The 22,804-nt window shown below is 37.3% G+C and overlaps 2 protein-coding genes across 10 annotated transcripts in view; one reads left to right on the top strand and one right to left on the bottom strand.

Moving 5' to 3' along the window:
• LOC147495970 (disease resistance protein At4g27190-like) overlaps positions 1–22,804 on the bottom strand; it is a 56,644-nt gene that overhangs the window by 6,252 nt on the left and 27,588 nt on the right. The window contains exons 1-6 of one of the 9 annotated variants that reach the window (XM_086564747.1): positions 20,702–20,942; positions 17,457–20,585; positions 17,158–17,227; positions 15,461–15,548; positions 15,320–15,379; positions 13,151–13,230 (exon numbers count right to left, since the gene is read on the bottom strand). In XM_086564747.1, coding sequence (XP_086420873.1) covers positions 17,554–20,583 — 3,030 coding nt within the window. In that variant the 5' untranslated portion in view covers positions 20,584–20,585; positions 20,702–20,942 and the 3' untranslated portion in view covers positions 13,151–13,230; positions 15,320–15,379; positions 15,461–15,548; positions 17,158–17,227; positions 17,457–17,553. The other 8 variants (XM_086564749.1, XM_086564743.1, XM_086564744.1 and 5 more) reach the window with 8 other exon arrangements.
• On the top strand, positions 7,906–11,945 carry LOC147495974 (pyridoxine/pyridoxamine 5'-phosphate oxidase 2-like). The gene is made up of 5 exons (XM_086568502.1): positions 7,906–9,478; positions 9,572–9,621; positions 9,699–9,789; positions 11,398–11,469; positions 11,910–11,945. The coding sequence occupies exons 1-5, from the start codon at positions 9,389–9,391 to the stop codon at positions 11,943–11,945; spliced, it is 339 nt and encodes a 112-aa protein (XP_086424628.1). The 5' UTR covers positions 7,906–9,388.

Genomic DNA, 22,804 nt, shown 5'->3' with positions numbered 1-22,804 from the left:
TTTCAAGGGAGGAGTGTTCTCATAAAGTCAGTCCTGTCTAGTATTTCGGTGTACAACATGGAAGTCTACAAGTGGCCTGTAAGCATTATAAAAGAAGCCGAAAAACTGTTAAGGAATTTTCTCTGGATGGGCAATCCAGCTACAAAAAGACTAGTGACAACCTCGTGGGAAAAAGATGTTGCACCTCTACTGAATGCTCGCAACTTACCCAATGTGTCAAAGATTGAATCCTTTAACGATTCACACTTCAAGCGATGGAGAGAAAGGGTCTTCACAGTCCTAGATGTACTCAACTATGCAAAGTATCTCACTGATATAGCACCCATGGAGGGTTCTAATGATTTCAAAAGAAATCACTCTGCTTGGCTCAATGGGAATAAGGTATGTCGTCATGCTATTTTGAGTACCTTATCCAATGAAATTTTTGATATTTATTGTTCAAATAAGAATGCACATTATATATGGGAGAGTTTGAACAAAAAATACATAATAGAGGATGCTGGTACTCAGAAAAATGATGTTGGGACTTTTCTAAAGTTCCAGATGAGAGAAGATAGAGATGTAACGTCTCAAATCTATGATTTTCATGTGCTAATTAATGATTAGAAAACTGAGGGTATTAATTTACCCGAAACCTTTGTTGCTGGATGTTTGATTGAGAAACTCTCCGAGTCTTGGAAACACTATAAAAATAGTATGAAGCATAAGCACAAACAGATGACTCTTGAGGATGTGATCATTCACATTCACATAGAGGAAAAGAACAAGACTCGGGATGAGGTGTTGTCTAAGGAATTCAATTCCAAAGCCAATATCGTTGAAGGTAATCCCAAATTAATCTAACAAAACCTCTAAAAAGCGTAAGACAACAAAAATAAGAATTTTAAGGTCAAAGACACTTCTTTTAAAAGGAGTGGTACTGGCAATGGAAATTGTTATGTTTGTGGTAAACCTGGACATAGGGATTTTCAGTGCAAGCACAAGAAAGACACTGATGATCCTCCCAATGCTAATTTAGTTGAGGGAGATGATATAATTGTTGTTGTAGTGTCACAAGTGTTCATGGCCACTGGGAAGAAGAAGTGGGTACTAAATTCTGGTGCCACCTGCCACGTGTGTGGTGATGTTGAAGCCTTCTCAGACTACATACTAGTAAAAGATGAAAAGGTCTATATGGGTGACTCAAGGTCTGTTCCTGTTGAGGGAACACGCAAGATTCTTCTGAAGTTAACTTTAGGGAAAACCCTTTCACTTAGTAATGTTCTTCATGTTCCTGAGATTCATCAGAATCTGATTTCTGTGTCCTTACTGGGAAAAGCTGACGTCAAGGTGACTTTTGAAAGTGACAAGTTCATTCTGACAAAGAATGAGGGTTTTGTTAGAAAATGTTATTGTAATAACAGTGGTCTTTTCATGTTGAATGTAGTTGACAACATTATTATTAATAAGAATGAATCTGCTTCTGCTTACTTGCTTGACTTTTTTAATATATGGCATGGTAGACTAAGAAATGTGAATGTTCAGTATATGAAAAGGATGAAAGCATGTGGTTTATTGTCCGATATTTTTATTTTTCTAATGATAAATGTGAGATATGTCTTTGAGACTAAAGCCACAAAGAAACCTTTGTAGAACTGTTTCTAGAGATAAAACTAGATTACTAACTCTTATTCATAATGGATTTGGGTGAATTCGTAAGTACCATATCTAGAGGGGGGAAGTTTTATTATATTACATTCATAGATGACTTCTCTAGGTACACCATGATATATTTACTTAGAAACAAGCATGAGGCAGGTGAGATGTTTCTCAAGTACAAAGCTGAAGTTGAAAACCAAATTTTAATCAGAAGATTAAAAAGACTTGGGCCGATAGGGGTGGAGAATATGAGTCTAACCCCTTCCGGGACTTTTTGTGACAAGAATGACATTATTCATGAGACTACTCCACCATACTCTCCCCGAAGTCTAATGGAGTAGCCGAATGGAAAAACATAACACTAAAAGAGATGATGAATGATATGCTTGTAAGTTCTTGAGCTTCCTTAACTTGTGGAGGGAAGCAATCCCATTTGCTTGCCATATACAGAATAGGATACCCAACAAGAAAACAGGGAATAAGACATCATATGAATTATGGAAAGGTCATGTACCTAACCTGAAATACTTCAAAATGTGGGGGTGTCTTACAAAGGTTCTAGTGAACGAACCTAAAAAGAGAAAATTAGGACCTAGAACTGTTGATTGTATGTTTATTGGTTATGCTCATAATAGTGTTGTATATAGTGATATAGATTTGTAGTAGTAAAATCTGATAATAACCTTGTCGATGCTAACACTATTATAGAGAGTAAAAATGCTGATTTCTTTGAGAATATGTTTCCTTTGAAAATTGGCATTGAGTGGTTGGTTGCTCCTAGTGAACAACAATCAACAGATCCTGAAATTTCTGAACAAGAAATTCAGAAGAGTAAAAAAGATAGAAAATCCACCAATTTTGGTGATGACTTTTACACGTTCACTACAAAAAAAAAAGGCTTCTTGTCGCGAGTCTTTTGTATAATGATCCTGTGATGATGATCTTGTGACGTATAATGAGGCAATTAGTTCTAGAGATGCACCTTTCTAGAAAGATTCTATAAACTCAGAACTAGATTCGATTATATCTAATCACACATGGGAGATAGTTGATTTACCTCCTGGGGCGAAACATATACGTTACAAGTGGATCTTCAAAAAGAAACTGAAGCTAGATGGTTCCATTGATAAATATAAGGCCAGACTAGTAGTCAAAGGGTTCTCTCAGAAAAAAGGCATTGACTATTTTGATACTTATGATCCTGTAACTAGGATTTCTTCTATAAGAGTTCTAATGGCTCTAGCTGCTATTCATAATTTATTTATTCATCAAATGGATATAAAAACTGCATTTTTGAATGGTGATCTTGATGAAGAAATATATATGATGCAGCCTGAGGGTACTATCGTACTAGGGAATGAGCAAAAGGTATGCAAATTAGTTAAGTCTTTATATGAGTTGAAACAAGCGCCAAAACAATGGCATGAAAAGTTTGACAGTGTCATAATGTCCAATGGATATCAAATAAATGATGCTGATAAATGTATTTACTTTAAATCTTTTGATGTTAATACATATGTGATTATCTGTCTATATGTGGATGACATGTTAATCATGAGTCCTAGCCTTGATGTTGTGAGAAACACCAAGATGTTCTTATCCTCCTAATTTGAAATGAAGGATTTGGGAGAAGCTGATATGATTCTTGGAATCAAAATCATCAGAAACTGTGATGGCTATACATTTTCACAAGTGCATTATGTTGAGAAGTTTTTGAAGAAGTTTAACCATTATGATAGTAAGCCTGTGTCGACATCTTATGAGGCAAGTAGTGAACTTCAGAAAAATTATCAACATAGTGTTCTTCAGTCTAAATATGCCCAAATTATCGGTAGTCTCATGTACTTAATGAATTGCACTAGACCTGACATTGCTTATGCAGTTAAGCGTTACAGATATACACTCATTGTCCTAACAAGGAACATTGGAGTGCGTTAGAGAGACTAGCTAGCCAAGTACTTAAGAGGAATAATGAATTACGATATACGAGTTTAGACAAACTCCACCTGTGATAGAGGGTTATTGTGATGCAAATTGGATATCCGATTCTCATGATATCAAGTCCACTTGTGGTTATATTTTCACCCTTGGTGGAGGTGCAATCGCTTGGAAATCTTCTAAGCAAACCTTGATAGTTCGTTCAACCATGGAGTCCGAAAGCATATTGCTTTAGATAAAACAAGTGCCGAGGGCTTTGAAGTGGCTTAGAAACCTCTTGGCGATCTTCCTATTGGTACAAAACCGCCTCCAAATTGTACCTATGCATGCATTGTGATCACAAAGCCGCAATAGCAAAAGCAAAGAGCAAATTATATAATGGGAAAAGCAGGCATATCCGTCTGAGACTACAGTCTATAAAACAGCTGCTGGAATCTGGAGTTGTGGCTCTAGATTATGTGAGGTCATAGTTAAATTTGGCCGATCCTCTGACAAAACCGCTTCACAAGAGGCAAGTGGTTGAAACGTCGAGGGGGATGGGACTTTTGCCTAAGATAGAGGGCTTATTAATCGACGACAACCCCACCTATGTGATTGGAGATCCCATGAAGTAGGTTCAAAGGGAAAAACAAGTCACCAAGTCGCTCTTGTATGCTATCGTCCTTTTTTTAGATGTCCCACCCTATGACGAGATAGTATTTTTTGTATACTTTGTATAATTTGAATTGCAATGAGTAAGGATGAGTTATTTTACTCTTATTGGAATCTATAGTCCATTTTATAATGAGATAGTGTATTTTATCTGCAATGTACACTTGATGGATATCCACCTACGTGAATGTAGAACTGGGTTGGTTCTTATGAGTATTCGGGCAAATATTCTAGAGCATTCATGGAACACAGGCAGCGCAAGGGCCAAAAAGCGCAACACCGCAGAACATGCATATAATGAAGGAGCAGTGTGGGTGCATGTGATCTATTTTACTATAAGGGAATGTTGGTTCAAAGATTTTTTAATCCACCACTTTCATGTATTATAAGACATGTTACCCTATGACTGGTTCAAGCCCGTAAAGCACAAGTATCTTATGCATTATTTTTTCGATTCTCTCTGGCATTTCATTAACCCATTTCTTTTGTAATATCATATTCCAAAATAGTGGGGGATTATTAATATTTTGAAATAGTGGAGGATTGTTGGATTCTCTTAAGTATTTCTAAATACTAGTGTGTGTGTGCAAAGTGGAGGAGATGAACAAAGTGTGTTCTCTCCACTTTAGTGCATCATAGATAGTCCCACATTGGTTATCCACCACTAGCAAGTGAAGTATAAGAGATATTCCTCTTCCATAAGGGCGTGCCCTTAGGGTACAAATGCTTTTGTGTTAGGAGGGAGGACTCACCCAAAGCCACACACGCGCGCGCCCACCCGCACCGAGTTGGGTTCGGGCTTGGGCTTTGGCTTTGGCTTTGGCTTACTATTGTGGGTAGTGGATTAACCAAAAACCTAAACTTGTTTTTGCTTTTGCTTCAACAACAAGTTTCGGTGTTCATGTATGAGTTGGTCTCTTTCTTACTTATCTGTTTAGGAGACCGACCATGTCCTAGTGCGAGTTGGTTTCTATGACTGGCCTTACCTCTATAAACCATAAAGAAACTCACTTCAACATAACCAAACCCAGAACTCATGACCTGCCCTTTTCTTATTTTCTTCTTCCTGTAGCCGCCAGAGAGAGTTATATTGTTGTTCTAGAGAGTAGTTTGTTCTAGTGCAAAGTCAAGCTACTGTACACCATTGAATCCTGTGAGGAAGACGCCACTGCTGACTTTCTGCACCATTGGAAGGGGAGAAATCTTTCCTTAAGGACAGTCTAATACGCGCCTTGGTGGTTCCCTGTTACTGCTGTCCTTGTCTCTTTATTGTTTTCTTTATTCGCATCCAACAAATGGTATCCACCCGAGGGTGACATCATAAAAGTTAATGGGGCTTCTTGTGGTAATCCTGGCCCTTCAGGCTATAGTGCGTGCTTTAGAAATTATGAATGTGTGTTCCTAGTGTTTCTTTGCAGGAATATTGATGCCCACTAGACTAATAGCCCAAGCCCACGGCCGCCGACTTCGGCTTCGGTTGGGTCTGCTGGCGCTGCAAGCGTGGTTTTTTTGGGTGAGTCCTCCCTCCTAGCACAAAAGCCTTTGTACCCTAAGGGCACGCCCTTATGCTAGAGGTTCACCTCAAATACCTCACTTGCTAGTGGTGGTTCATCAATGTGGGACTAAACAACACACAAGTATTTGAAATACACATGAAGATTCCAACAAAGGTCTGGGTGGAGTCAGACTCGACATCTGCGGTTAATGCTTTTGGAACTTCAAGTGTACCTTGGTGTATGAAGCAGAGATGCATAGAACTCTTAGACTACTGCAAATTGACTCCAGTTTGGAGAGAAGCCAATTTCACAGCAGATCAATTGGCAAAGTACTCGGTCAGTTTGCAAGACAATGATCAAGTTATTTTTATTGTAAAACCCTCATGGATAACCAAATGGGAAGTTCCAGAGCATGTTTATTATAGGTTTTGTTAAGTTCTTATAGTGCTACTTTGCGCGTAGACTGTAAGTAACTCCTCGTGTACGCTCCCCCCATCCCCAACCACCTTTCATTAATACAAATTTTTGCTTACTGAGAAAAAAAAAAATCATTGGACTTTATCAGTAGAATTGGTTAGCTCAGATTTCAAATAAGTGATGGATCAAGAGTTTAAGTTTGCAAAACATGGTTATGTTGTTAACCTTTAACATATGAATGACGATTAAAAAACAAGAGTAATAATCAAGTGTATAATAGCAACTAACAAGGAAGAAGAAAATTTGTAATAAACTGACCTTATATATAATATAATTGATCGAGTGATGTTAAGTTGAGTACTAGTTCAAGATCGACCAAGCTAAGCAGACCACCACAAAGAAGTTATGGAAAACTCTCTCTGCTGTTTGTGATGAAATGAAAAAAACCAATAACTGTGTTTCTTCCTACAGTCAATAATGAGCCAACTCTGTTTCTTCACACTAGAGAAAAGAGAGTAGTTTGCTTAGCTTGCACGCAGCATGATGTTCTTCCAAGTCAAAAAAGGTTTACTACCAAAGCTTTGTCCCATATTCCCTTACCACTAACTAAAGCTAAACACACTTCCCTTTCAGCTACTTCTTTATCAGGAGAATATAAGCTACCCCAAAGGTTGATTAGTTTTTCGGTTTCTTCCATTTTGCAAAATATTTGACTTAGCTGTGATTGTTATTTGCATTTTGTTAGTTAAAATAGTTAAGAGAACTTTGTTTTCTGATCATGTTGAACGATTTATTTCCAGGGGATGCCAAGTCTTGTGGAAGGGAGTGTAATTAATAGCGAGGGTAGGATTCAAGGTGGGATAGCGATAGCTAGAACCAATTTATACACTCTTTGATTCCTTTTGCCTCACAACTTTGCACAGAAAATCGTTTTTTGTGCTTCCAACTAAATCAGTCGAGTTCATACATATTTCTATTTTCTAGCTAGCCTTTCCAACTAAACAACACGACTTTTGTCTATAAGATGGATCAATCACGGGCCATTGTTGTTTGCATCTCCTCTATGACTCACTTGACCATAACCTTTCACAGTTGGAGCACCTAGAATGTCTTGGGAGGAATAACTTGGTGACAGCACTGATCCAAAAATTTCTGCTTTTATGTAGTAGGAGAGGGAATATTGTTCTGGAGTCTGGACTACAAACTACACCAGAAAAGTTTAAAGAACACTATTGTTGTTTCAGTTTTAACTAACGGGAAGTGAGGAAGATAAGCAGCAGCAGTTCAATTACATTTTAAAGTGCCAAACATTCAGATTTTGCTTCTTATGGCCATGATTACTAGCTTCGGACTTCAACAACTGGATGTATAATATGCACAAATTGTTGAATACATCAAATGTTGAGTTAAAAGTCCTTCCTACTGAGAGAAGTAACGAGTATTTTCTGGGTGTTTTTTTCAAGAAGAATTTAGAAAATAGCTACTCAAAATCTAATCCAATCTAAAAAAAAAAGATAGAGATAAGGTGAGTTGCATATTAGGACTATTGAAATTTGAGGATATAATCTATATCAGTTTGAGATCTAGAAAATGCATATTATGTATAAAAATGAATGTAAAAAGGCTCACGTTCATACATTACTTTCAATGCATTTGTAAAGATTGAAATTTAAGAATATGTAGTTAGTACAATAATATAAATACTGATCCTAATCACGAAAGAATGAAATAAGATCCAGTAGAAACGCATTTTACACTCGTGGCGGATACCATTACAGTGTTGGCATAATCCAAATAGGGGGTGGAAAGATCGTCTTGCACCCTATGGCAGCGTAATGTGGTTCATACTCAATGCTCCCGTATTCTATGTTGAAGACACCAATGTCACATGGTGCATCCGGATCTGTAGCATATCCTGCAAGGTAATCGTCTGTAAAGTAAATAGAATTCGGCTTACATCCAGGGAAGTCTGCAGCCAACAGAGAAATGGATGAATTTTCACCTAAGAACAACATTCGCCCACATAGGCTCTTCATCTCAGTCCACTTCGCTGCATCTGGGTCGAGCTTGAAGACTATAAAACCTGTTGTGTCGTAAGTCGGCCCTTCATCCTCCGTTGTCCTGATGACTTGCAGAAAATCTCCGTTCGACTCCACGAGATACCTCTTTCTGAGGTCTAGTACACTCGTTGGTGGCGGCTTTGCAAGTTTCCACACAGTGGGATGAGGACCATCACGTCACAACAAAAAACATCTCCATAGTAGTTCACACAATAAAATTTGTCTTTCTTATATATAACATCTTCGAACAAGTCGTAGTTTGTTACAGAAGACCATTCTTTGTTACCAGGCTTGAAGAATGCCAATTTGCAAAGTCCGCCATGAATTGCCATAACTACATAATTGGAGTCGCAAGCCGGATTCGCAGACAGAAGCACCTTTTTAAGGTAATAGTCATTGGAAATTGCATCACCCGGAGCAAGTTCAAATGTCGTTAAAGGAGGAAGCTCAATCACATTATCAACAGACAAGAATGGATTTATTAGATGAACGGCTGACATGTTGTGAACAGTTACCAGCCATCCCTCGCTGGAACTACTGCAGCACTTGTCTATAAAGGGTGACGGGAAGTTGTGTATTTTTTTGTCACGGATGCTGTAGAAACAACGGTTAGGAATCATGAGCATCGGGAGTTGGCAAGGCGAGTGGCAGCGATGCCAATGTTTGTTGTGAGTATACACACATTGCCACGAACGACAAACTGCACCAAACCGGATATAATCCTCGACGTTCACCAATCTATCTGTAATGACAAGTAGAACATGGTCTGGAAGGTCCAACCAGTCCACCTCTCTTTTCTTCTCTTTGAAATCATAAGAAAAATCAACTACATAACTTTTTGTGATTTGGAGCAGGAAATTATAATAAAGGATCAGTAACTTCATCATGATGTGTAGATATTCAAACCAATTAAATGCCATTGTTCTTCTACTAAGTACCTTCAAAATCAATGCAATTATACAGTCCTTGGACTTTCCATAACCTTGTTCTTTTTTTCAGTTTCCATATCACGCCATGACCTCTATATGATTTTCTAAATTGGTGACTTCTAAATTCATCTCATATCTTATTTAAGTAGCAATTAATTTTGCAAATGATAGGATGGGAAAAAAATAGGCCAGTACAAAAAATACATAGATATATATACTAATATACGTATAGAATGAAAATTGAGAACATTAAAATAAAATGGCAGCGTCAGCAGCACCATGGAAGCAGCTTATTATGAATGCATTGGAATTGAACTCAAATCTCAAACATTCTTCTTATGTCCAATTTGTTAGTTAGTTATTTCAGTTACATTCTCATTTCCCATTACTTTATAAACGTGTGATTCTTTTTACTTCACTTTCGTTTCTTGATTATTTTCAGGCAACCATTGGTTCGTATGGCAGACCTGCAAACCGAACTGTTGTCTTCAGGTTCTCTCTCTATTCTATCTTTCTTCCACAAAGTTTGATACTTTATTAGTTGTTAAATGATGGGGTTGTGTTTTCAGGGGGTTTCATGATGACTCTAATAAGATACAAATCAATACTGATTCCAGAAACTGCAAGGTTGAGGAATTAAAGCAGTGCCCAATTGCAGAGGTAATTGGTTTCTGAGGCATATACACTTGTTCAAGTATTAATCTATGTTTATTTTCTTACTTGCCCAGTGTTTTTGCAATATGATTGTTTATGTTTTTGCAATAACGTGATGAGATAAAAATTATGTGAATAGGAGAGATGTGTGTATTAATGAAAGTGGGAGAAAATTAGGAGTGTTTTCATATTACTGAGAATATTAGCAGTGTGCTATGGAAGGAGCTTATTGATGCACTGTACAGAGAGGAAGACTAATCTGTATAGAGGGTAGGAGACACAGAGGTAACTTGTCAAAAATGTGGGATGAACTTGTTAGAAATAACCTTTAGAAGTTAAATATAGCACCCTGTTCATATGGATTGAGGCAAGGATGATTGATTCACTACAATGACTAATCTGCAACATTTTTGTTTTTGGATTTCTCTTTGATGGAAATTTGTTTCTCCTTTTAGCTAGTATAGCCACTCTGAAGGCCTTGAAACTGAAAGATTCGTTATGCTGCAATCTATGTTCATTGTCACAATTGTACTTCTCCAGTGAGGTATCTGTAGATTGCTTACATCCTGAAAATGTCTCGTCCAATAGCTAGCTAGAACTATACATTTTTATTTTTTTATTTTATTTTATTTTTTTGTGTTTGGAACAACATGACCAGTTTTTGGTTTTTGTAAAGCCAGAGTAAAACAATTACAAGTTAGACTTCTTCTCATAAACATAAAGTAACATTGACTATTTAACCGTAAGTCCCTAATGGTTAAATATCATGCACGTTAGTTCAGTTACTGAATCATTTAAATTTGGAATAATCAAATGATCGTTGGGAAGAAAGAAATACGAGGAAACTGTTTTGTATGTACTGAGGAGATTAGCAAAAGGGGAGTGGCTTTTGAGGGGAGCATGTGGGTTTTGTGGTGAAGTCTGACAACTTCGAATTTAAGTTGAATGGTTGCGGGTAATAGTGGAATGTATTGCAAAAGATCTTGATTCAGAGATTTTGTTCAGAATAGAAATTCCTTGGCTAACGAGAAATTCAAGGTGGCCATAGAGAAAGTGTTTGAGCCTTTGAGGTGCTGGGAGGCTTGGGGATTTCAAGATATAGTCACCACATCCACTTTATCCAATGCTAAAATTTTCTAAGGGGGTTTACCTGTCTCCTTTTATTTCTTAATACCGTACGTTGATCCATTGCAATACCGTACGTTGATCCATTGCAATACCGTACGTTGATCCATTGCCTTGCTGTATAAATTAGATAAACTGATGATGGGGCCTCATCCATTACCAGGTAGAAACATAGAAATGAGAAGAAATTACAAACCTATAGGTGAATAAAACAATATTGGGAGCTACTATGCAAGGAGTAAACTCATGGAGTCGATACATTCAAAATCAAAGGCAGTTTAAAGTATAAATCATTTCAACGACCCGTGAGAAGCAGAAAAGGTGGTGATGTTGTATACAAACGCTTGCTTTGGATGGACAAGCACCGCTACTGCATAGTGGCTGGTTGACATCCCGAATCCTATATTCCTTTATTTTTGTTGTCATTGTCATGGCTTGATTTATAAGGTGTGTTATATACGTTTCACATTGCAATCTTGTTGTTTGCAGATATGTTGGTACTTTACCGACTCTTGGGAGCAGTTCAGGATCAAGGGATCAGTTGGCCCAGTAAAGCTTCAGGTAAGAATCGCTAAACTATGCTTATCTTGCTTCTGCTCTGAAGCATCTTCCTTTTTTATATTTCGTCCAATATGTTAGCAGTGGCTAGGATTTATCGGGTTAAAATAATAACTGAGGCTTTGACATCTGTCTTCCATTTTTTACATGTCACCAGTAGCTTACTAACATCAGCAACAAGCTACTTTAGTTTGGATGGTTTCTGCTAGCTTTCACATATAGTTTGTGCTACCATCTAAATTCTAAACATCACTAGAGCAATAGGAAACATCTCCACAGCTATAAGACTTTTGCCATACACTAAAGATGAGTCACCTTTTAAGACAGAAAAATAGTCCCCTATAATAAGCAACTACTAAACTATATTTCTTTAAGTGCTTGAGAAGCATCATCAAAATCTTAGTCAATAACTAATTCTGGCTGGCATCTGCAGTGATCAACAGATAGAACCCAACCTCTATACAGCAAAATCTCGTTGAAGATGTTCAAATCTTCAAGATTATTCTGATTTTCCATCATCAATTCCTCTTCTATTTAGTTTTGTCGGTTTGTGGGAGGCATTGTAGTTTTGGATTTGATACAACAAGCGAAAGTGGAATGAAACTTTTTTTTTTTTTTTTTATCAGCAAGCGAGGATGTTAACGGGGTCCCCTCAAAAATGTGTGGGCAAGCCTGTTTTTAAAGAGATCAGTAACTCAATTGTGTGTAGCGGGGTTCGAACCCCAGACCTCTGGTATCATCACCAAGATACTTACATAAATGTGTGGGCAAACCTGTTTTTAAAGAGATCAGTAACTCAATTGTGTGTAGCGGGGTTCGAACCCCAGACTTCTGGTATCATCACCCAAAGGTTTTTACCAACTAAACTAGAAGGTACTTACAGAGTGGAATGAAACTTGAATGGAAGAACATCAATAACTCTAGCCAGTTCCAAAATTTACAATCTAATCTCTACAAAAGCTAAAATTTATTATCTCCAAAAGAAAACAATCAAACTCAACTACCACGGAAAAAAGAGGGTGCTAATTGTAAGGCCCTTAGCGTTTACATAAATAAATATAAGAGGATTGCTAATTCTAATTGGAATTCGAAAAGGAAACAACCAGGGAAGAGCACACTGCCACCTTGGCCCTCGTTCAAGCATTAGGGGGGCAAACACCCTTATCCTTGCTGAAATAGTGAAATCCCCAACTACACCCTCAACCTCGACAAGGAGATCTGAATCTGCTTCAGCCATAGTTGGGAACTCCGTCTTATACTCTCATCCAATGATTTTCCATTACTCAAAACTTGCACCTTAAACTTTTCATGGATTGCATGCCCCACACCAGGTTCGTTTACCAACAAGTCTTACACTTTTCTGCTTCTTGTTCCACGGATCCAAGCTGTTGCAGTCAACTTTGATGTCCTCCTCCAATCCTCCAGAGTCTTTGTGAGACAAGGCTGTTCATTTCTACAACCGCGCGCAATCCCAGCACCAATGCAGAAATGGTGTTTTTTTGTCCTACCATATACCACCACCTTTAATTGTCTGAGATGATAATAACCGTGCAGCCATTTGATGCATATTTGTCCTTCCATCGCCTTTTGAATCTGCGTCAGTAAATGTCTGTAGCAAGACAGCAATGAGAATATATAACAAACAGATATAAGGTAAGTGTACAATTCCAGAGAGCAGATGACCTTATCCACAATTGTTTCGACAACATCCTCAGTGAGGGCCAGATCAGACTCGATCAAAAGAGCCAACACCATCTCCTTTAACTGAAACATACAACAAAAGTTATATACAAACTGGTTTAAGAATCAGATTCTTACACCTTGAAATGTTGTATGCCTTGTATAATTTGGTCTGAACGTCTGATGTCTTCTTATATTCAGTCATGTGGTATGCCCTTTGGGACTCATTATGAATGACCCTTTGTTGCACATACCATAGTACAAAATATCCCGATATTTGTCGATATCTATCCAGATTTCAGAGAAAGATATATAAATATCCCGATATGTTCAGAGATATATACGATTGTAAATATCGGTAATATTTCAACGATATTTTCGATATTTGTTATATTTGGGGATATTTTGCGATATTTGGCGATATTTTGTATATATAACAATTTTATTTAATATTTATCATTATATTTCAAATAAATATAAATAATGTATCATGATATATTAAGAAATATCCACAATATCCATGATATTTGTCGATATTTTGAATATATCAACGATATTTGCATGTGAAACAATGTCAAATATCCCCAAAGAGAGAGATATATCCACAATACATATCCATAAATCAGAGATCGATAAATACCCATATCCTGATATTTTGTACTATGGCACATACAAAATTGAAAAGTATTGGTCGAAGACTTCTCATCATTTCATTATAAGTTGAGACATTTGTTCAATCACGGATTTTTCTAAGCATATAAATTTGGTCTTGAACACCCGAAATGAAATGCTTAAAATTTTCAATTGATTATTTACCAATCACCTCTCTGTAACTCATTTCTGGTTCTATTCTAATAAAATCTCTACTTGTATTCATAAAAAAAAATGTATGGCTCCCCAAAGTCAGTGTGATCAAAACTGTGTTAAACATAGTCGATAAAATGATATGATATTTACTAGATTTTAAGATCACACATTCCTATCTCTAAATTCACATCTCTAGTTCAATATTCTGCATGATAACATGTGTCTTGTGTACTATAACATGCTTCTTGATAAGTCAAGCACATACATACGGAATAAATGGAGAGAACCTGAATGATATATACTAAATATTGGAGGACTAAAAAGGAAGAATCTCCAAAAAATCGCCTCCTCACGTTCAATTAAGCTAGTCTGCCTTAGATCATATGGTTGAAATGCAACTACACAAAGAATTTACCAAAGTGTGATAAGCAAATTAAAGGATACAGTGGAAAGGTGGGCAGGTTTTTCGGTAACTGATTACCAGTAGAATCTAGTACGTTAATATGAGATCATGAATATAAGTGTAAGTAATGGGAATCAATTCTTACATGCAACTTTCTCCTCCAAAACATTGGGATGAAGTCAAATTCCCGGATTCAATAACACACCATTGCGCTTCACATCAAACAAATAAAAACCTGTAATTTTAAACTTAAAACACCGACAGACATGCAAAAGGGATCAAAAGTTAAAGACCTGATTCACGGCATATGGAAAATATAGGTCAAACACTTGCTCATTGAACCGCTTGTGTAGAATAAATTTTCATAATTACAAAATGTGAGAATGGAGTTATTTCCCCTATGCATGTCTCTCTCGAACATCCACAGTTTCTTATACATCTACTACCCATTCAACATAATCCTTACAACATTATTTCTGCTGAGGAAATATATTCCTTACAACATAGATTCCAGTCTTTCCAGTTTTAGCAAACCTCCGAAAAGACTATTAGAATAATTAGATATGTATGGTTTTCACCATTTATAAAAATAGAGATATGCTTAAGGAGTTATGTCTCATACTTGTTAAGTTTACAAAAAACGGACAACCAAGCGATTGGACACAAGGCTTCACCATTAGTGATGTTTGACTTGTTTTTAGGGGATTTTCAATTGGTTAAAATGTTTAAATATACGCTATATTTTTGGAACTTTATCGAGCTTTTAGTGAGAGGTCTTAATCATTGTAAACCATGCAGGATTAAGGTCTAGCGACCGATCATAAAAATATTTACAATCACCAGATCATCATACACAATTTAATCCAAGACAAGTCAGCCATATAGCCAGAAGTGAATTGAGGCATAGCTCCTAGCACTCATATTTTGCAGTTAACAAGAAGATTAGAGAAGTTAGCAACAGACCCTATCTGCAAAGAGATTCTGCTTGTTGCTGTTTCTGAATAAGGCCAGCTGAAATTCTTCCTGATCACGACAATGGGACAAGTGATGAGCAATCAATCCTGGACTAATCTGGGAAACTCATAAAAAGCTAAAAGAACGGACCTTGCGAATAAACCCATCATCGATTATTGAGCTGCTCAGTTTCTTAAAAAGTTCATACAGTGCAGAGCCTCTACTTCACTGATGGTAACTGCCACAGCAAAAAAATGAAAATAAAATAAATAAATAAATAAAAAATAAAGGCCCAGGTTCTACATGTCAATCCCACAAGTTCATAGCTCAATATAGTATAACCTGCGCAACTTACGTGCTGTAGTGAAACATGTCTATTAAAATATGTGCTAAAGTCAATCCAACAAGACATGTCAGGTGAGCGACGTGAGGCTCAAAAAATTTAGATATGGAACAACAATACAGACATATAGTTCATCACTTGATACTTCCAAATGTATAAAGCTTATGCATCAAAGTCACATTCAAGCGGTTGCTTGAAATCAGAGAACCCAATGTCGTAATTTAATTTTAATATGACCATATAGTACAAGGACGTAAGGAGGAAAGGAAAGTGTTTCATCACCTAAGTTGTCAGGGGCGGAGACGCAAGGTGTTCAATTTCTCAACTAACACATTGGGAGCCATGGGAACGCCTTTGACAGGGACCAACTATTTTCATTAAAAATTGCCTCCTTCGCCATCAGGGTGCCGCCTTTGACAACAGAGTTCATGATTGAAATTTTGAAATGAGATACACATACAAATAACTAAAATATACTCACAAGGGGATTCGAACTGTAGGCTCCTCGTAACCAGGCGATCGTTTAACTTTCTTTGAGTAATAGCAGCCCATAAAACAAGCACAAGTCAAAGACCAAATTTTATGACAAGTAGGCAACTTCTATCCTACTGGCAGTTTTGAAATTTTCTACCAGTCAAACCCATTAAATTAGAGTCAGTGCTTGAGCCAAGAGCAACAATACTCAAAGATTCTTGAATTGGGCTTCAGTTTGAAATGTCAAAGGGGAAAATATGTCGGTGACCTATATTCAATCATGCCAACATAAATAGAGAACCTAAAGCCTCGATGCTTGAGAAGACGTTATATAACAGTTCGGAGGAACACCAATACCAAGTATGTACAGGACAACCATCATGGTACAGGAAGACGATTTGGGCGCTTTGGTTTGCCAACATCAAGGCAGGACATGTACGCAGAATGAGACGGTTCAAATTTCCAACGAAGGACTAAATAGCCAGACAGTGGTCTCAAGAGTTTCCTCTTAACCATCTTCCCTTTTAACTATATGCATTTTTTAATGCTAATTTCAGCAGACTAAGGATAAATGTCGAAGCAAAAGTTCTTGAAAGTCTATGCATACAATGTACTGATAGAAGTGGTTAGTAAGAAAATGAATGAGCCAACATTCTTTGCAGTACCAGTCCTACACTCCTACAGTTAGTTACATACTTAGGATGCTCCACAAAACGCTTAGATCAAACAGGATATGCATTGTGTATGACAAAAGACTTACAAATATAGTACCATAAACTTGTGTAGTTTGAAGAAATGTGTCTAAAACTCGTTTCATAGATCAATAGGTAATATAGATATATACTCAACCTAAACAATACAAATTAAATCAAATCCTCATTCAGATACATATTCTTGTTCATACATTAAGTTGTTGCATTCTCTGCGTCCAGTTTGACTGTTCAACAAATCACATTGCGGACACACACATAGACACCATTGATTGACACTAACAAATAATTGAGAATATAGAAGTCGTTCTGAGTTTTACCATCACCAAAAGAAGTTCCAATACTATCGGTGAGGATTCCCACAATCGAAAACTCTAGAAATCAGTTCAACTGTAAAAACAAAACAACCAAATTCAAAATTCCAATCAATTGAAACCAAAACAAGACTAGAATTTCTGAATCTCCATGAAAAATCAACACAAATTCGAATTTATCTGTGGATAAATTGAACAACAAATTATTTAAAAATCTTTAAAAAACGGCAACAAATCAAAGAAAATCCTAAAAGAAAAAAAGTTTCGATGAAAAGCTTGAAACTACGGATGAACATGACACATACCTTGATCGAAGGAGTTTTCAGTCTGCAGAAGCCGATTATCGAAGCGAAAGGAAAACCGATTGAAGCCAAAAACGAAGATTTTCGAGAAAAGATCATTTCAATCCCCACGTTTCAATACGAAAAGATGTTCAGGGCGTGGGTAATCCCACTCGAGTGAATCCCACCACTTTTTGGTTCCTCGGATTTCTTTGAGAGAAGGTGGGGCTGACTGATGTTCTCGGTTGAACAGGGGGAGCCTTTTCAATTCAGGACAATTGCGTACATAAATTGTTTGAAGAGAGTCACAAACCATCACGCCCTTCCAAATGCTCTTCAGTTTCGGTAGACGGAGGAATTTCAATTCCTTCAACCTTGGGAGTGCGACAGTATAATAAATTTCACATGCTTCTTCTTCTACAATTAGTTCCTCCAATTCCGCACAATGCCACACCTTGATCTCTTCCAAGTATTGAAAGTGTTGTAATAACCTAGTTGAAAACAGGCGGTCCAGTTTGACAGTCTCAATTCTAACAGACTGCCAAGAGTTGCTGTACATGAATAGCTGACTGCAATTGCTCTTCAGTTTTGGTAAACTTTTTAATTCCAAATTATGTAACCTCGGGAGTACTGGAATGGCACCACTCTCATCTCCATCCGCTACCACTAGCTCCTCCAATTGCTCACAATTCACAACTCTGATCTCTTCAAGGTTAAGAAGCTGTTGAAGCAACCTAGACGAGAATAAAACTTTGATATTAGGACAACGCATGATCTCTAACCTCTTCAAACAATGAAAAGCTCCGTGTGCGATACCCATGTTCTCGACCCGTTGTAGGAAGGGCAACTCTGATAATCTTGCGAAATCTCTAACTTGAAGAGATTGAATGCTTTTCGGAAGTCGGAGGGCATTGCAAGGAATACCCTTTTTGTTGGACAAACATACACTTCTCTCGTCCTGACTTTCCAAATAAAATACTTTTCTTTCCATATCAATATAATACTTTTTTAACTTTTCAAAATTTGTAAATTCACCATAGGAAATAAAGTCCGACAGCTCGTGAAATTCGATTCTAAGATTCTCCAAGTGTGTCAAGCTTGAGTATTCCTGCACGAAATCTCCCACTCTTTCTCGCGCATACACATATTTCGGTTTTATTCCAAACAATTGTAACTCTTCAAGTAAGGAAAACTTGGATATCAATCCTGAAGGGATCATTTCTTTCAATTTACGATTGCAACCGAGATCAAGGTATCTGAGGTTGACCAACATTTCCATCCCATGAGGTAGTTCTTCTATGGCCGAATATGTGAGCTTCAACACTCTCAGTGACTCAAGCTTGGATAGAGAAGGCACTCTAACTAATTTCCGACATTGAATTAAGAGTAAACCACGAAGATTCACCAAATCAGAAAGTGAATCTGGTAATGACTCAATAAGAGTCCCAGATAAATTGAGAACCGTCAGACTATTCATGTGCCTAAAAAAACCAGGTGCAACGTGTTTCAGTCCAGATGAATACTTCTGAGCAAAGATCAACGTCAAGAGCTTTGGGCATTTCGGAATAATTGGAATATTTTCTATTTCACTTCCCATAAACGAAACCCTCTCAAGATCTTCCGACCAATCATCTTCATGCGGTATTTCTGTTGATGAAAGCCCAATTCTGACCATGAATTTAGGTTTTGATTTCGTGATGTAAAGAGCCATATCCCTAATCAAATCATGCATTTTAACAAGGTCCCTATCAACTTCAAAATGAAGACGACCTTCTAAAGAAACTTCTTCTAGCATGCAACAACCCTTTAGTTTATTCAGTATAACACGGCCACGACGCATTCCATCTTCTTTGCTCGATCCCTTGACTAACCCTTCCATAACCCAATACTCAATCAACTCACTAGTGTCGATTTTATAATCTTCAGGATACAATGCACAATATAAGAAACACTTCTGGTGGTTTTCCCTCAATTGATCGTAACTGAATTTTAGACGCTGAATGACTTTCTCCTCCATGGCCATGTTCAAACTTGTAGATTCTCGCAAATCTGATAATGCAACTCGCCACTCATCAACATCACCAACATCTTTGCTTCTCATAGCTCGCCCAATTGTGATGATTGCAAGCGGCAAACCACAACACTCCGCAACAACTTCTTTTGCAATCTCTTCCACGTCGGGAACAAGCTCTTCACCGACATTTACCAATAACAGTTCCCATGCTTCGTCCTTAGAAAGCGGTTCAACTTTGACATCTTTATGGCACAACATCCCTCTGCACACTTCCAATGATCTAGTAGTTAATACTATCTTGCACCCATTGTCTTTTGAAGGTTCGGGAACTCCTAGCTCATGTAGATCAAATGTCTCCCATATGTCATCCAAGAAAAGTACAAATTTTCCCTTTCTTTGCAATGCACTGAATAGTGATGGCGATTTACTAGCTTCATCTTGTCTAGCAGAAAGATCCAAATCGACTACGTTCGCAATCTGCTGTTGAAGTTTTTGAGCATCAACATCTCTGGATACAGTAACCCACAAAACATTTTCAAAACGTCTACGTTCTTGCACGAGCTGCTTACTAATTGTCTTCATAATGGTGGTTTTTCCCACACCACCCATGCCGTAGACACCAATTTTCTCAAACTCATCACCTACTATATATTCCCAAACCATCTTGAAGTTCTTATCAACAGTACTACCAATCAGTCTTGTAGTCGGCATCTCCATTCCCAAAAACGTCAAAGACTCTTCTGAGAATCGACTAGCCTCATCTAATAGACCAACCATCTCTTCAGTGAACTCCAAAATTTGTTTTAGCAATTTCAGTCGTGAACAACAACTAGGCGAACAACAATTAAGTAAAACTCCACTTAGGCATCTCCTTCCCACGTTGGCTTCCTTGTCCACATCATCCGCCTTATTTATAACATTGTTGGCATTAGTCAACCAATTCTGTGCTTCACTTGTGCGCTTCTTTCCTTGTTCTACCTCTGCAATTCGCAATGTTTCTTCCACCTCCTTTACTCTGGCAATCAGATCTCCTTTTTTGTTTCTCAATGTCTGAATTTCTTCACTCAGACTTTTGACACCCAACTGATTAAGCGCACAAGTCAGTACACTTCCAACAGCTGCTCCAACAACTTCCATACCTATCATTACAACACATTGGTTGTTAATTAAAGTGATGAGACATGATAGAGCTATTCCAGTAGGATATATGTAAAATACATAACATTAAGTAAATAGAGAATATGTATAATCTCACTTGTTTGTTTGGGCAGTTGGTTATTCTCTGAACCTCTAATAACAAGAACCAAAGGAAAACGTTCAAGTACGAACTGGATATCTGCACATTTAAAATCATGTAAAGGTGGAGAATTAGCAGCTAAAAATACAAATCAGTTTTAAGAGATAGTCATCATTGGACTTTATCAGTAGAATTGGTTAGCTCAGATTTCAAATAAGTGATGGATCAAGAGTTTAAGTTTGCAGAACATGGTTATGTTGTTAACCTTTAACAATGAATGACGATTAAAAAACAAGAGTAATAATCAAGTGTATAATAGCAACTAACCAGGAAGAAGAAAATTTGTAATAAACTGACCTTATATATAATATAATTGATCGAGTGATGTTAAACTCAGTACTAGTCCAAGATCGACCAAGCTAAGCAGACCACCACAAAGAAGTTATGGAAAACTCTCTCCGCTGTTTGTATATGACAATGGTGATAAGAAAGAGAGAATGTGGGAGCCACAAATATCATATTTTACAGTGTATTATTACTAGGTCTCTTCTCTTTCCTTCATGTCTTCTTCCTTTGTGCATGGTGGTGGGTCATCATTTGAATGTTATGCTTGGTACTTTGCTAAGATCGTAAGATGCTTCCTGGACTGTTGTTGACTTGCTTCCTACGTAACTTCATTTGAATTTTTGATCATCCGATTTTCTGTTTTTGCCCACATAAAAAATGCAAATTTCATTACAATGATCAGTGTGAATTCTTTATGAATGGTGTAAATATTGTACAAAGTCTGGACCCTAGTGTTCTTTATACACTCTTTGATTCCTTTTGCCTCACAACTTTGCCCAGAAAATCGAGTTTTTTGTGCCTCTGTTGTTCTGTTAGCCATTAGGTATCAAGCGCATAGGTATAACCGTATAAGAGAGAACAAATTGAAAAGGCAACATCACTCGCACCCTTGTTCTAATACCGAGTTTATCACCACAGAAAAGGATTGATAATCTTCTACTACTAGGCTCTCTGTAAGGGCGCAGGCACCTTTCAAAAGCGTCTAGATCCCTAGGCTTATATTGAACACTGAATTTTGTGTATATAATTTGCATGTTATTAACATACATGCTCCACTTTTTGAAACTTTTTGCTAACGTATCAGTGGTTTTTAATCCTTTCATCAACAAAATGATTTAACAATTAGCATAAAGAACAAGGTGTAATGAAGAGTTTGAGAAACATAGTTGATGAACAACCGTTTGTGGTCTCACAAGAATATGAGAAAGAGATGTATAACTAATCGTTGAGTTTATTTTTGGCATATCATCTCAACGACAATAAGTTTTGAGGCACGTCTATTTACAAGTTATGAATGTGATAGTCATATATATACACAGATTGCTGACAACTGTTGAAACTTATAAAGAAAGAAAATATGTCACCCATATTCCTAGTGAAACAATAGAAATAGTTGCAAAAGCTTGGCTTAGTTCCCATACAAAATTTTGTTGCTGAGGTGCCAAATTCTCCAGTCTGTCCTCCTATATGCACCAGTATTTGCAGATTTAAAGAAGCAAAAGAGCATATCAAACACAATGACATAAAGGATAATAAAAGTGCCGGACAAACAAATAAAACATAGCATATATGTATCTCATGTTGATTCCAAATCTTATAGGTCAAATTTGATATGATATGTCAAGAAGGACACATGCCTTACTATTAAAGCAGCAGAAAACAGAATTAACCTATGGCTTGTAAGGAAACAGCATTATTTTGCCCAACTTAAGTTCAAGTTCAAGGTTAAAGTAGCATGCCACCTACTTGTCGACAGTGATTGGTTTGTGAATCAGTGGTGGAATCTCACCTGAAGTAGCCCCTTCTTGTCAGTCGTAATCTATCTCTAAGAGAAACATTCACAACCTCTGCTTGTACTTCTACTGAGTCCACATTGTCTATCACCACTACCGTTGTGTTATCCACCATTCTAGGGTAGTCCACCACTACAGTAACGTTGTTCATCCCTAAGGGAGTAGTGTCCACAACCACTTCTTTGCTCTTGGAAGGATTCTCCTCTTCTTTCGTCATCCCTTCTAGGCTGGTCTCCATTTTGTCAGTGACCGTAAACTAGCT

This window comes from Coptis chinensis, chromosome 6 (assembly GCF_015680905.1).
Source record: "Coptis chinensis isolate HL-2020 chromosome 6, ASM1568090v1, whole genome shotgun sequence".
Taxonomy (NCBI): Eukaryota; Viridiplantae; Streptophyta; class Magnoliopsida; order Ranunculales; family Ranunculaceae; genus Coptis; species Coptis chinensis.
This window is presented reverse-complemented; position numbering and strand designations above follow the sequence as displayed.

Coding starts and splice junctions, on each gene's coding strand:
- LOC147495974 (XM_086568502.1), top strand. CDS start 9,389: ATGGCAGCGTCAGCAGCACCATGGAAGCAGCTTATTATGAATGCATTG. Junction 9,479..9,571: donor ATTCTTCTTATGTCCAATTT/GTTAGTTAGTTA, acceptor GATTATTTTCAG/GCAACCATTGGTTCGTATGG. Junction 11,470..11,909: donor TTGGCCCAGTAAAGCTTCAG/GTAAGAATCGCT, acceptor AGTGATCAACAG/ATAGAACCCAACCTCTATAC.